This window comes from Sphaerodactylus townsendi, linkage group LG06, assembly GCF_021028975.2.
Source record: "Sphaerodactylus townsendi isolate TG3544 linkage group LG06, MPM_Stown_v2.3, whole genome shotgun sequence".
NCBI classification, from domain to species: domain Eukaryota; kingdom Metazoa; phylum Chordata; class Lepidosauria; order Squamata; family Sphaerodactylidae; genus Sphaerodactylus; species Sphaerodactylus townsendi.
In genome coordinates this window covers 106,739,713-106,755,057 of record NC_059430.1, presented here as the reverse complement: position 1 = coordinate 106,755,057, position 15,345 = coordinate 106,739,713, and the positions used below count along the sequence as shown (strand labels likewise).

General features: G+C 44.9%; 1 protein-coding gene across 4 annotated transcripts in view; it reads right to left on the bottom strand.

Moving 5' to 3' along the window:
* Window positions 1-15,345, bottom strand: part of ARFGAP3 (ADP ribosylation factor GTPase activating protein 3) — a 37,005-nt gene that overhangs the window by 5,959 nt on the left and 15,701 nt on the right. For all 4 annotated transcript variants that reach the window (XM_048499431.1, XM_048499432.1, XM_048499434.1 and 1 more), the window contains 5 exons: window positions 12,350-12,475; window positions 11,404-11,523; window positions 6,525-6,662; window positions 4,192-4,315; window positions 2,097-2,187 (listed from right to left, as the gene is read on the bottom strand). In XM_048499431.1, the coding sequence (XP_048355388.1) occupies window positions 2,097-2,187; window positions 4,192-4,315; window positions 6,525-6,662; window positions 11,404-11,523; window positions 12,350-12,475 (599 nt within the window). The remainder of the gene's footprint in view (window positions 1-2,096; window positions 2,188-4,191; window positions 4,316-6,524; window positions 6,663-11,403; window positions 11,524-12,349; window positions 12,476-15,345) is intronic.

The following is a 15,345-nucleotide window of genomic DNA, read 5'->3' as shown; positions in this document are numbered from 1 at the left end:
TGGTAAAATGCACCAATGTAGCAAAATGTAAAGTGATGCACATGAAGCAAAAAAAAATCCAAACTTCACATACACGCTACAGGGGTCAGTGCTATCAGTCACAGACCAGGAAAGGGATTTAGGCTGCCTTTAGCTGATAGTTCCATGGGAATGTCAACTCAATGCATGGCAGCTGTGAAAAAGGAAAACTCTATGCTGGGGATCGTTAGGAAAGGAGTTGATCATAAAACTGCAAAGATTGTCATGTCCCTTATATAGCGCAAGTGGTGCTAACGCACTTTGGGAGCAATTGTGTCCAGTTCTGGTCAGCCGCATCTCAAAAAGGATATTGAGGAGATAGAAAAAAGTGCAGAGAAGGGCAACAAGCGATGGATTGAGGGACCTGGAGCACCTTCCCTATGAGGGAGAGGCTGCAGCCGCTTGGGACCTTTAGTTTGGAGAGGAGGCGGCTGAGGGGGGATATGATTGAAGCTCTACAAAATTATGCATGGAGTAGTGAGGTACCGGACAGAGAGAAATTTTTCTCTCTTTCTCACAATACTAGAACCAGGGGGCATTCATTGAAAATGCTGGGGGGAAGAATTAGGACTAATAAAAGGAAACACTTCTTCACGCAATCGTGTGATTGGTGTTTGGAATATGCTGCCACAGGAGGTGGTGATGGCCACTAACCTGGATAGCTTTAAAAGGGGCTTGGACAGATTTATGGAGGAGAAGTCGATTTATGGCTACCAATCTTGATCCTCCTTGATCTCAGATTGCAAATGCCTTAGCAGACCAGGTGATCGGGAGCAACAGCCGCAGAAGGCCATTGCGTTCACATCCTACATGTGATCTCCCAAAGGCACCTGGTGGGCCACTGCGAGTAGCAGAGAGCTGGACTAGATGGACTTTGGTCTGATCCAGCTGGCTTGTTCTTATGTTCTTATGTTCTTCTTGAAACACCTTGCTAATTAGAGTTGTAACCATCCATCAGTACTCTGTCTCCTTTGAATGTTAACAGTTTGCTAATAATCATGACCAAAAGGAAGAACAGAACAAACTCCCCAACTGCTGCTAGTCCTCAGCCAGAACAAAAACAAACTGGATACTTTTATTAACAAGCAATCCCAATGTCTCCAGACATTGAGTTCCCAACTACAAACATTTACTCCTCTGGAGGAAGTAGTGGAACTGGAGTCTGATTTAGGTCAGCTGGGAAATACAGCTGTACCTTCAACTCTTCTCTGTGACCCTTTAGAAAATACTTTGGAGGAAAGAATTTTAGTGGATTCTTCCTCAGATAATTTCCTCATGAGACTGCTTATTGAGTTTGCAGATCAGTGCTTACCGACAGCAAGGATGCTTCAGCATATTGGAAGACAGACTAGAGCAAATGTTCAATCTAATTAGCAATCACACAGCGAAGTTTTCGAACTTATCTGACTCTTCCCAAGAAAAAGCCCATCTGACTTAATGTTAGTCCTAAATAACATGAAACTGACTGCCTATAAAGTAATTTCTTCATGCCCCATGTTTTGCTGTGGATTACTAATTGGTTCAACAGTAGTTCTACTTGCAAGGAATGAGGGCAAGTAGTGCCTGCTAGTATAAGAAGTATGTGCAACATGGCCACTTAACATAGCCACTTAATGAACTACTTAAAACAGCAATCAAATAGATCTTTGAAGATTATGTAAAGAGGCCAGAAATAAATATTTACTGATAATATATGCAATGCATCTTCAGCCCACACTCTTTCCACACAGAGTAGCACACATCCTCCCATCCCATCCTCCTCTGCACCATCACAACAACCGTGTGAGATAGCTTTCGCTCAAAGAGTATGACTGGCACAAGGCCATACAGTAGTTGTAATGACAAGTGGAATTTGAAACCAGGTGTCTCTGATCCTACTTTAATCCCAGAACTCATGAAAAGTTTGCACTTCCTAGGAAGCATTTAGGATTGCAACTATAAAGACCACGGTGGAATGGTGCTCTCAAGTGGGAGGCAACCTGAACTGGAATAATGGCACCAGGCCTAAGAAATGGCCTTTGTGCATTTGCACAATTTAGCCCAACCGCATCTGTCTTTTTCATTATTTCTTTTCATACCTGACGGCTGTTTCTTCTGCTCTTCGAACAGGTCCGCAGAGCTTATGGCAGAGCTTCCAGAAAGTCTCTCTAACCGAGCTCTAGCTTCATACTATGGAAGGATAAAGAAAAATTCAGCAACACTGCAGCAACCTCCCATGTCAAAGTGAGGTCATTCACACTGTCACATTGCGAAGAGGTAGGACTTCAAAACATGAAGCCAGTGCTAGCTACCAGCACTAAACAGCCCTACTTAATCAGTTCAGCTCTCAGTTCACTTGGTCCACAGCAAACTCCAAAACCAGGAGCCGCGTAGCATCTTTTATTAAATCAGCCAAAATAGACACAGTATGTTGTACAAACTTTCAAGTTCTCCAGAAGCCTTCATCAGTTACAGAGCAAGAAAAAGGAAGGGGGGAGTCTTTAGGCCATGACCCTGCGGCCTCTCTGTATCTTTTGAGTAGGCTGCTTTGCTGATTTCACTAGGCACGGGATGTGGCTTCCAGGAGTCAATAATTTCCCAGCATGCCAATGGAATGACTTGATACCAGTCTACCACAACCCATTTTCGTTGAAGTTAACCAAGCATCCTACACAAGATGCAGATAGAGAGGTCTCGTGTGCAAGGTAAACCTGCAACCTGATGAAGACTTCTGGAAAACTCAAAAGCTTTTACAAGATGGTTTCTGCTTTTGTTTTGTTTGAGTTTGGAACAGCCAGAGGGAGAAGCAGACAGCTGTGAGTTGGCTAGAGCACAGCAAGAATACAACAACAACAACAAATACAAAACCTTTAATGGCATGTAATACACAGCAAGAATACATGATCTTTCCCCGAGGATCTGACATAGTTGCCTCTCAGGAGTGCCTCTTTGCCTCCACCTAAGCTCCATGTGAGCATTTGTATATAAAACAATACAATTGAAGTGCTCCACCTCCACCTGCCAAAGAGAGCTAAACAAGGCAGCTGTCTTTGGCACTTCTTATGCTAGGAAAGCGGGCAGCGTGCAACAATACTTTCTGGTTTCAACTTGATTAGAACATTTCTGTCCACATGTTTCACAAGGACATAGGCCGGGGCAGGCAAACTTTTCAGTGCTTGGCTCTGCACTGTCTGTCTTTGAAAATGCTGATGGCCTCTCAACCAAGTAGTGACTGAAGGAAAGATGGACTGTCCCTGCTGGTCTCCCTGGGAGCAAGCTGAGCCCTAGCAACGCGGTCAGTGAGTGGCCCAGCCCGGTGTGATAAGCAGAATGGTCACATTTGCTGCCTAACTCTGACAACACCTGGATGCTCTTTTCCCCTAACAGAGGTAATCCCCTTAAGAATATTTTACTTAGGGGAAAAGGCATCCTGCATAATATTGAAGATAAATGCATTTCTCCTTGTCACTCCCTATTTTGAGAAAACTGAAAAAAAAAGGGGGGTGGGCAGAGGAAAGAAAGGAAATTAAATTTTCTCAAAATCTGCTCTGGCAAAAACTATAACAACTTTGCTATAACCACAACAAATACATCCACGAACACCAAGACTAATCACACAAGGTCAGTATGAGAGCTTATTGACCTTGATTAGTCTTGGGCTGTTCCTGCACAGCAGCAGAACCAGCTGTCTGTCAGCATAATTAATGCCAGTAGAGCCACGGGACCGTTCGCACGGTCTTGTGCGGGCGGCCCCAAAACTGCAGAGAACCGCGGAGCCAGTTTTGCATGGAGCTGCCTCCGTTTTGCATGTGGTGTTGATCTTGTCTTCCCTCCGAGGCTCCAGAGGGAGGAAGTGACACACCCACTCTGCCCCCTGATTCACAGGGGTCGGAGGGCAGCATGAGCGTGTCCCTTCTCCCTCCGGAGACTCGGAGGGAAGACAAGGTAAACTAAAAGCTGCACCCTCACACCGGGGTGCTTCGCACGGCGCCAGTGGGAAGACGCTGCTTTCCAAAAAACATGCTCACGGGGTGTGTTTTGAAAGCAGCGTTTTCGCGCCGTGGGGTGTGTGTGAGCACAGCAGCACCTCGGGGACGGTTTTTTTACCGTCCCTAGGGTGCTGGTTTTGGGCCGTGCAGAAGCAGCCTTGGTGTTCCCAAACTAGTCAACGACAGGAAAGGGTTTGAAACTTACTTCAGTATGGTCTTGCTTTCCAAAATACATATCTGAAGAAATAGCTTTAACATTTCCAAATTTCTTCTGAGCCTCATCAGTGTTTGCAGAAGGTTCGTACTCAGGTTTACGGCGAGAGGCAGGCCTGTAAAACATTGTTTTCAGATGGTCACATGTAACACACAGGCTCCAGTTTAAGAGAAAGAAACATTACAGAAATCATAGATGTGACAAAATATTGGATGCCATGTAGATATTAAGCGTTGGATTCAAACTAAACTTTCTGCTGTCAGAAAGGAACATCTGATTTCCACAAACTCGTGCCTTTTCTGAGGGTCCCCTGTTCCCCAGGGGCAGTCTTTGAGGGAGATCAAGTGGGAAGGGGAAGCAGGAACATTCTGGCCCACTGCCACAAATGCCTTCTATCAGTGGAAAATTCAGTCTGCTTCCAGCCCTAAATTAGCAGAATTAGTAGATGATAAGTATTCATATAAGTAACAGACAGAGCTGGGCATTCAGTAAATCCAAACTGCCGAAAACCCTGGGGAAAAAAAATACCGGCTTTTTCAGGGTGAGGTTTTTTTTCCATCGGAGGGGTTTGAGACAACAAATCATTTTACAAATCATTTGGTTTATGTCATTTTTGTATGCTTAACTTCTTTCCTTGGGCCTGTTGGTGGAATAGGCCCCACTGAGGTCTGTTTTGCATTCTGGTATGTTTTGACAATTGATTTTTGGTTCTGCTTGCAAAGGTTTCATATCTGGTTTTATGTTTCCTTGGTTTCCCACAACTGTTGAAGAGTTTTTGTGGGGGTTTCTTTCTGTGGGTTAGAGGTTTTTGGGGAAAAGCTTTCTGGTTTCCCAGACAATTATTCCTTCCTTCCTTTTTATTTCTACTACTTGCTTGCTTGCCTCTCTGTTGTATAGTTGAGGGGTGTTGCTACTATGGAATTGGTACTGTTTCCTCTACAGTTCATAGGATTGGGGTGGGGATTCTGTTGATCGTTGCTCTGCAGCGGAGTTATTTTGTTGGCAAATCCCATTTTCACCATTGAAATTTTTTTTTGATGTTTGATAGATGGAAATGGAGGCTAGCTTAATAAGGGCCCATTAGGAATTGGTGTTAAAAAAGCTTTAACTTTAGAATGTGGAATGTAGAACTGGACCTCTGTGTGGCTTTGTGTGGGATGATAATCATGCCCCCAAGCCTTCAGGTACCTGGCATGGTTTGGTTGGCCATGATGTCTGTTAAGGTTGTGCCCCCAGAATGCCCCTGGGTTTTGATGGATTGGCTTGAACCTTTGTCTGGAATGGTAAAAGCGCCCCCTGTTTTGGTACTGTTGTATGTGTGTCTGTGTTGCACTGACTTTGATTGTTAGACTTTGCCTTGATTGACAATGGCATGTTGCAGTTCTGCTGAACTGGATTCTTCTGGTGTGGTTCTGGTGTGGGTTCTGGTGTGGGTTCTTGGGGTAGGTTCTTTGCTCTTCCCCTGGAGGTAAAAATGATGTGGGGGATGGGGAGCTGTTGTTTTGCCTCAATTACATTGTGCTGGAGGTTTTGGAGGGGTTCTGGGGAAAGGGCTGTTCTTTTATTTAGGAGCACCAAATTTAAAGAATAGCTGTTGGTGACTCTCCTCAAAAGTACCTCCAAAGTTTGGGTGGGGATCTAAGTCAGCATTTGCCGACATACACACTTTTCCATGCAAGTCTGTCCTATGCATGCCTACTATGATGTAAATTAAACAATAAACTTATTTGAATAAAGAGTACAGCCTTAGATAATTTAACCAGAACGTATTTGAATAAAGAGTACAGCCTTAGATAATTTAACCAGAAACTTATTTGAATAAAGAGTACAGCATTAGATACAAATGCTTAATTATTACAAATGATTTACTCCACTGGGATTGCACTCAAAGCAGAGGCGTTTTGCTTATCAGGACATGGGGTCACCCTTGTTCACGGGTGCATGCCTTTTAGTCACAGCCACAACAACAGCCCCCCACTCACGTGATGAAACAGTGTGCACCCCAGCTGCACGCCACCGAGGCCTGCCCCCTACACGCCTCCCTGCAGGCCAGCTCAGGAACTGGCCTACAGGGAGACAGGGAGGGCTGCTGCCGAGCCCCACTGCCATGGCCTCCATGCAGGCTGGCTTTTCCTCTCCCCAGCCAGGAGTCGACCTGCACCGGGGGGCGGCAGGGCTTGGGGGCACACAGAGGAGGTGTTGTCCCTGGGCACCATTTCCCCCCATACGCCTTTGACTCAAAGCAATGCATATCTAAGTCAGTGGAGTTCAACCACATGAACAGAAGATTGCATTAGGGGTGGACTGTGATGTTCCTCATGTACCTGTCTGAATAATCCACAGTTTTCAAAGACCGAGTGGTGTCCACATATCTGTTGCTGCTTTCTTTCTTCCAGTAAGAATCAGAGTTGTCATCCCATTTGGAGAAAGGGCTGCTCCTGAGGTCTGCCGAGTCAAAATATCTGGATGAAGGAAAAAAGAAATAATTTCCTTAATAAATGCACAGCATCTCACAGTGCCTGAGAAAGATGGGAAGGGTACCAACAATGGAGATTAAATAACAGAGTTTTGAAATTCAAACTTGTATTGCTCCTATGGCTCAATGTACACTTTATTCATTTATTTATAGTCCTTTCTTGCTGAAACTCAAGACAGACTACAAAAATTAAAGCCACCCAACCTGAGACACAGTAAGCGACACACTGGATTACAAAATTAGAAAAATTATGCAATAAGACTTGTTGTTGTGGGTTTTCCAGGCTTTTTGGCCATGGTCTGGTAGTTTTTGCTCCTAAAGTTTAGCCCACATCTATGGCTAGCATCTGTGAGAGGAACACTTTTCACTGTGAATGCCTCTGAAGACGCCTGCCACAGATGCAGCCAAAATGAAAGGAGTAAAAATGAGCTTCCACAGAAAGATGGGGATTGTAACTTGGGTCTCATAGACCCTGCTCTGAAGCTCTAACTGCCACACCATATTAGCTTTCATAGGACGGCTGTGGTTGAACAATAGCAAGCAGCCATGTCTAGCTGAGTCATGGAAATCAGGTGGCAGCAATTTACCCAGGATTGCTTGCAGGTCTAAAGTTGCTAAAGTAAGACCTGGAGATCTCCCAGAATTACAACTGAATTCCAGACAACAGAGATAGGTCCTCAAGAAAATAACTGCTTTGGACGTTGAATTCTAAGGCATTACATGTGACTGAAACCTTTCCCCTCTCCAAAGACTACCCTCAGACTCCCACCACAAAAACTCCAGGAATTTTCCAACCTGGAGCTGGCAACTTGTCAGGCCTGGTCCCAATGAGTCCTCCTCATAAGAACATAAGAACAAGCCAGCTGGATCAGACCAGAGTCCATCTAGTCCAGCTCTCTGCTACTCGCAGTGGCCCACCAGGTGCCATTGGGAGCACACATGCAGGATGTGAAAGCAATGGCCTTCTGCTGCTGCTGCTCCTGAGCACCTGGTCTGCTAAGGCATTTGCAATCTGAGATCAAGGTGGATCAAGATTGGTAGCCATAGATCGACTTCTCCATAAATCTGTCCAAGCCCCTTTTAAAGCTATCCAGGTTAGTGGCCATCACCACCTCCTCAAAGCCCAAAATAAAGCAGGAAAGGGCCCTGCTCCCTTCTCCTGCCTTTTAGTGACACAGCCAAGCCTTGGAACACTATAGTTGCCCAGCAACAGCCACTGAAGAAATCTGCAGCGTAAAGATAGAAGCACTCTGTCACGAGGCCACTGCCGCTGATACCGCTCCAAATAGGGTTTCCGTTTCAGCCCTTAAGCCAAAGGAGCAAGGAACCCTTTTCTCCACAAGCCAGAGGAGAAATGGAGAGACAGATTTCCCAGCTAACAAAGCCACAGCCGAATTTAAAGAAAAGACTTTATTTCTTAAACCAGCATAGGTCTTGTCAGCACCAGGAGAGCTGCCCTGAACTGTTGAAAGTCCAGGGCTTTTAAAGGGTTTCGACTGGCTACATCAAAGCAAACGCCATATACATTTCGAAGAGATTTAGGATTGCAGCAAATTATCACACGTCAAACATCTTCAGGAACTCCCAAACATCCAGGATGTTCTTAAACAATGTAAGCTGTAAGTGTAAGACTGTCTGCTCATCTACATCCTGATTACTACATTCCTGCATCGATATCAGGATGTTTATGGTACTCTGTATACAAGTGATAAGAAGAGGTGTCAGACATCTGGGCTGTTTACAGGAAGGCAGGGGTATTCAGGAGCTGTTATCTTTCTCGCTGCCAAGGGGCTCCTCTGGGTCTGCCAGAGGATGCGAATGTAGCATCTAAAACTATCAGCAAAAGAATGTGACCTGTGGTCTTATAATTCAGTCTCTAACTCTGGGGTATTGCTCACACCGCCATGACACGAGATCAAGACTGTGGGCTTCAGCCTTGCCTCTACAAATCCGGGTTCTGTTCCAACCTGGCACTCCAACTGCTGAGTTTTTAAAGTCTTTATTTCAAACAATAAAATAAGAAAGACTGCTTTTACATAGTTTCCTCAGCATAGTACATTCTCATAGGATTCCTTTGTTTCAAAACTCAAGAGCCATGGCAGGGAGCTGGTTCCCTTAGCCTGGCCCAAGGTGGAATCTCCTTAGCCTTTGTCTCTCATGGCTCAAGAAAACTCTGTTTCGGCCACGAGGTAATTTAGGCCTTTTGAAGTTTACTCTGGTACATTTGCATAAGATTTCAGGATCTCTCTCCTGAGATCAAAACTACTTCTCATGCCTATGTTACCTTTTGGCTTCTGAATCTCTCCATCACACACTCCTTTTATCATTTCCAGGGGTTTCTAATCCCCCAATGTATTTTTTTTCAGATTTTTTCTCTGCAAATCTGGGGCATTTTTACAGCCACAATTACCAGATTTAGGTATCCTCATATTTAACCAACTTTACTATTTGAATACGAGATATTATTTTATAGTACAGTATTATGATTTCACAGTATAATAATACTCTACTATAATTGGATCATATTGTCTTGTAGTCAAAAAGCTGTTCGTGCAACTGTGAGTACATTCATAAATGTGGGAGGGCAGCGACTCTAATTGTTGCTGATTCCTCTGCCCAGGTACAACTCTTCCCAGGTACAACTCATCTTGTCATTTCATCTTGTCATTTCATCTTGTCCTTGGGCCTTCACAGGTAAACAGTCTGACACAAGTTAAATCACAGGTACCAAGCCAATCTCTCAGTCACACATTCACATGGGAACTAACTTTTTAAAGCCTCACCATCCCAGCCTGTCGCTCCAACATTGCAAGGTGAAAGGAGGCTCTTCAGGTTCTCTCTTGTGTTGTTTTTGCCAAGGGAAATGGCCATGTGGCAAACAGCTCCCCCTCCCATTCTGCAGTCATCTCCTGTAGTCGACCCACGCGGTCAGCGTAAGAACGAGACGAGACGCGGAGATAACATCTGGTGGAGATCGCCAGCAGCGGGAGACCGGAGGTCCGTGTTCCTAGCGAGTCTCCCGTCTGCCGGTTCCTGGCACCTTTTATTGTTACTCTATCGGGGGCGTGTAGGAGGGAGGACTGTTCCGGGAGAGCTGGAAGGAGGTCGGGAGATCATCATGTGATGCATGATCTCATCTGGCTACGTGCGGAGAGGAGCGTACGCGTCTGAGCCTAATCCTCACCTGGGGGCAAGACCATTGTCCCTGCGCCCGGTGATTGAGCCAGACAGTTCACGACCCGCGGACTCATGGGGGGATGAGGAGTGGGGTGCGATGCTACCTGCAAGGCACAAGCAGGTCCAAGCTACATGTCCCAACGTTCTACTATGGCACTGCTGGGTCGGCAGTGCACTACTACAATCTCCACTCATGTCAACAGTGCAGTGGAGAACCCTGAAGCCTCCACTTCCCCCTCACAACATTTGGAGCCAAGCTCAGCAACGGCATTCTTAAAGGTTAGCCTCCATGTGAATGTGACTGAGTCCGATTGGCAATCTGTGACAGAACTCATCTCATGCATACCATCCATTCTGGCTCTTTAAAATAGCCGTTTAGGAGCAGAAAGGGACTAGAATGGGATGGAGGCAGGGAAACCCCCATTGTGAAAGTGGAACTCTGCCTGCATTTCCTTGAATCCAAGAAACTGTCTTCAGAATTTGTAAAACAGGTACCAAAGCAGATCTCTCACTGATGATCAACATATTAAATTCAGCCTAGCTATTTGTGAGACAGCGCGGATCAGCCATATTTCCCCATCACTCTTTCAACCACTAGCGCAGATTGGAATGCTTGCTCTCATTTATTTTCTCAATCAATAGAGCATGTATGATTAAAAAAACCTGAACCAGAAGGACCAAACATGTCACCAAGCTGTGTAACTGTAATCTGGAGCAACCTCAAATGAACATAAGAACCTAAGAAAGAGCCTGCTGGATCAGACCAGAGTCCATCTAGTCCAGCACTCTGCTACTCGCAGTGGCCCACCAGGTGCCTTTGGGAGCTCACGTGCAGGATGTGAAAGCAATGGCCTTCTACTGCTGCTGCTCCTGAGCACCTGGTTTGCTAAGGCATTTGCAATCTGAGATCAAGGTGGATCAAGATTGGTAGCCATAGATCGACTTCTCCTCCATAAATCTGTCCAAGCCCTTTTTAAAGCTATCCAGGTTGGTGGCCATCACCACCTCCTGTGGCAGCACATTCCAAACACCAATCACACGTTGTGTGAAGAAGTGTTTCCTTTTATTAGTCCTAATTCTTCCCCCCAGCATTTTTCACAATGGATGCTCTGAGACCTGGTTCTAGGTATTGTGGAGAAAGAGAGAAAAAAATTTCTCTCTGTCAAGCTTTTTCACCCCCCATGCATAATTTTTTATAGACTGTCGTAATCATAACCCCCCCTCAGACTGCCTTCCTTTCCAAACTAAAGGAGTCCCAAACGCTGCGAAAGCCTCTCCTCATAAAGAAGCAAGGAGTGCTCCAATCCTTCAACTCATCCTCGCTTGCCCTTTCTCTGCACTTTTTTTTTCTATCTCTTTGATATATACTTTTTTTGAGATGTGGCGACCTCAGAGACTGAACACAAGTACTCCGGTCGCGGGGTCGCATCTTCACTGCTTTATATAAGGGCATGACAATCTTTGCAGTTTTATTATCAATTCCTTTCCTAATTATCCCCAGCACAGAGTTTGCCTACGCCAGTCCCGGTCACAAATAAACAAAAAGTTACCTTGAACTGGGCAAAGAAAAATAAGAGTCCTCATCGTCGTACTTTTTCCTTGGTTTTGCAACTGCAGGTGTTTCTTGTTCTATGATCTGCATATCTGAGGTTACCGAATGGGATATGCCACTGTATTAAAAAAAACATTGTCAATTAGCTTAGTGAGCACAAAGAGTCAGGTGAAGGGCAAACACAGGCTCATCATATCTCAGGAGACATCCAAACTGGTTTAAACACAGTAAAAATGAAGCTTAACACTACAAACCACATTTCAAATTTCATGACATCGTGCCCCATGATGCTCAGAAAAGATACTCTAAAGTGGGAGTGGGCCAGACACCACTTGCGGACGGCAGGCACTTGTAGTGGCTTTTACTTTCCTGCCTGCTCCTGTTCGGGTACTGCTGCCAGGAGCCAACAGGCACTCTTAAAGGCTTGGGTATGCCCAGGAGGGTTTGCATCTCCTGTAACCGCAACCCCATCACTGACAAAAATTCATTATGTCAAAATAAAGCGTGCCTTGCTATGCAATATTATAGGGTGGAACAATGGCTGATCTGGTGCTGTGCAGAAGGAAAGCGTTTTTGTACTCTTCATACTCATGCAATGGAGACCAGTGATTTTTTTTAAGTATTTATAAACATTGCTTACGGAGACTTGAAGCAGATGGCCCAGTGTAAGTCAATCGATCCAAAGAAAAAGAATTCTTAGATCCAGCCAGTCATTATGGATATCTAGCCACATGATTGGGAGGCATCATCTTGAGAGATGCCTCTACATGACCCTGCATCAACCACTAAAGTGAGTACTTTGCTGTGAAAAGTGACAAATATCAGATTCCACAGGAATTCAAAACAAGAGAATCATATTCTTTTGGCACTCTCTGCTTTGGCATTAAACTGGACCACCCATTGTCCTGAGTGTTAATAATACACAGCTAAAGGGTTACGCATACCTTCGATTGCTGCTAAATCCCATGCCGAGTCTTTCTGCTTCTGTTTTCTTTTTAGCAGGCAAATTCAATTGGTCTTCCTTCAGCTGAATTTCAAGGTCTTTGTAGGCCAGTCGTAAAGATGACACACTACAAAACACATCGGGTGTCATTTATAGATCAGGTGAGGAGAGATCAGATAGGCATAAATAGGTAGGGAAACCACAAAGCTTTCGTCATCAACTCAGCAATGGCAGGAAGAGGTGGAGTGGTGTTAGGTCTCGGACCCTTAAGCCAACAGACTATGACAGGACTGCAGTCAGGGTAAACCACACTTACCCCATCAGCACTCCAGATGTTCATGGACTACAATTCCCATCAGCCCCTGCCAGCATGGTCAATTGGCCGTGCTGGCACGGGCTGATGGGAATTGTAGTCCATGAACATCTGGAGTGCCATAGGTTCGCCACCACTGCCCTAGACATCAACCCCCTGACAAGAGGGTCTTCTAATGTTTATGATGTTTTTCAATTGAATATGCTAGGATTGTATGCAATTTCCACGTGACTTTTGTCACGGGGCAAGAGGACAACTGACCCAAGATCCTTTTCTACGTCCTTGCTTATGAAGTGCTTAGGTAAACATATGTAGTCAAGAGTGCCACAAGAGGGAAAAGTGCCCAAGATAATGGGTTTTTCCCAAAGGATTGCTAGCGCTGTAGAATGGGGGCATCAAAGGATGAAAAGATGCATGTCAATACCACCAGATCAAGAACAGTGACAATTTAATGAACAGACCAGAGGCATAATGGGAAAGGGCTGTGATGTGATATAAAAAAGGGGTGTGATATGGGAAAGGGCTGTGATGTGATATAAAGAAGGGGGTCTTTGAACCTGAGATTGTTTAGTACACAGGAGTTAGATGAGTGGGCTTTTACTGAAGCTTCTTCATGGCATCTAAAGGGCAAACATAGCAACAGTCTATCAGACAGAAATAATTAATGTGACCAGTCCGTTCACACTATTTTAAATGTTGGACAGCCACACCTAAGGTTGCCTTTTTTTCTTAAAACCCATGGCCCTAGACTTACTTGGGGTCCTGTTTGTGGGCCCACAGCGGGCGAAAAGGAGGGGAGGGTGCCTTCCTAGTGTGGGCTCATGGTCCATGCAGCAGCTAGCCAGACAGGGAGAACAGCAGCTGGTTTCTGGCTGTCTGGCCCTTCTTCTGGGCCAAGCAACCTTCTTCCAGGCTGGGGACCTTCCCAGCATGGCTGCTGACCTTCTTCCTGCCTGGCTGGCCGATCTGTTGCTGCTTGGAAGGCTCCCGGGGTGGGGTTGGGGTCCTTGCTAGGCCCCCTTTAGGCACCTCCACTCTCCCTGGGCATCATTCAAATCATGATTATATTTCCCAATATAGAGAACGTGTTCCCAGCGTATATTTCAATCATCCCCAAAGAGGTAACCAAGAGGCTCTTCCAGGCTCAGTGGCTGCCATGAGATCCAGAACCGGGAAGTAGATCTGGAACTTTCATGTCTCCCTTACAGGGAGAAAGAACAGAAACCATCTGGGATGCATACATAAGAAAAGCACCAAAACAAGAAAAGTCCTTCTTTGGTGCCATTTTGTAGTCCTCCGTTGCATGAATTATTTATATAAGGCAGGCGTGTCCATCTCTGGTGGCCCAGATGTTCATGGACTGCAATTCCCATTAGCCCCTGCCAGAATGACCAATTGGCCATGCTGGCAGGGACTGATGGGAATTGTAGTCAGTGGTGTAGCGCCCACAGCGTGAGGGCACGGGATGCCCCAGATGGAGCAGTAGCGGAGGCGTGGCCAGGCCGTCAAGGGGGCAGCTGACGCCGCAGCAGGGGCAGGGGCACAGGGCATGTGCACGCCCTGGGCACAGTTTTCCCTAACTTAGCCTCTGATCATAGTCCAGGAACATTTGGGGCGCCAGAGTTGGACACCCCTGATATAAGGAAATGACAAGTATACCTTAATAATACATCACAAATATATTAGTCTAGTGCAATATCTGGATTAGAGAAGTATAAAAAATACATAAATTCGGCTCACAGAGTTGAATGCATGCATTAATCAAATGACAACATTATTGTTATTTTCTGTCTATCATTAATAGCTAGATTTTCATTTACATTCAATTATGTTCATTACGCTCTATCAAATCTCTTACGGTGATACACACAACTAGGAAATGCATGATGATTGATGAAACAAAATGACCCTCAGCAAAGTATCTCTGAACATTTGATACTTTGAACCTCACCAGATAATAAAACTTAAAAAGAAGCTGATGGAAGCTGGAGTGATTGTAACAGTTGAACAAATGAACATGTGTTAGTAAGAATAATTTCATTTGAAGGTGTTTTCCGGTTAAAAAATCCCTTCTGTAAGCCGTGCATATATGCTGCAAATAGTTTCACTGTCAACGTGCATTTTGATTTCTCAATCACAGAACAAAACCACACTTACTTTTTATCTCTCTCTGATAGCATTAACAAAATCAAGAAAGTGAGAACAGTATGTTTCTGGCAGGCAAGGTGAAATGCTTTTGTAAAATCACCTTGACCATATAATAATATAATTATATAATAAACATAATTTGGAAAGGGGTACAATTACGTTATCAGCAATAAACTCCTAATGTGACAGCATGGGTTTTAACAAATTACAGCAGAAATTAATCATGTCATGATCTAATTATTAATGAAAAGATTCAAACTATGTTCTACAATGCAGTCATAATTTAAAAAATGGCAAACTGTAAAACTCAAGGTGGCTTACAAGCTCTTTTCCCTTCCTCTCCTCCTCACAACAGACACCTTGTGAAGTAGGTGGGGCTGAGAGTGTTTCGAAGAACTGTGACTAGCCGAAGGTCACCCAGTAGGAATGTAGGAGTGCAGAAACACATCCGGTTCACCAGATAAGCCTCTGCCACTCAGGTGGAGGAGTGGGGAATCAAACCCGGTTCCCCAGATTAAAATCCACCTGCTCTTAAC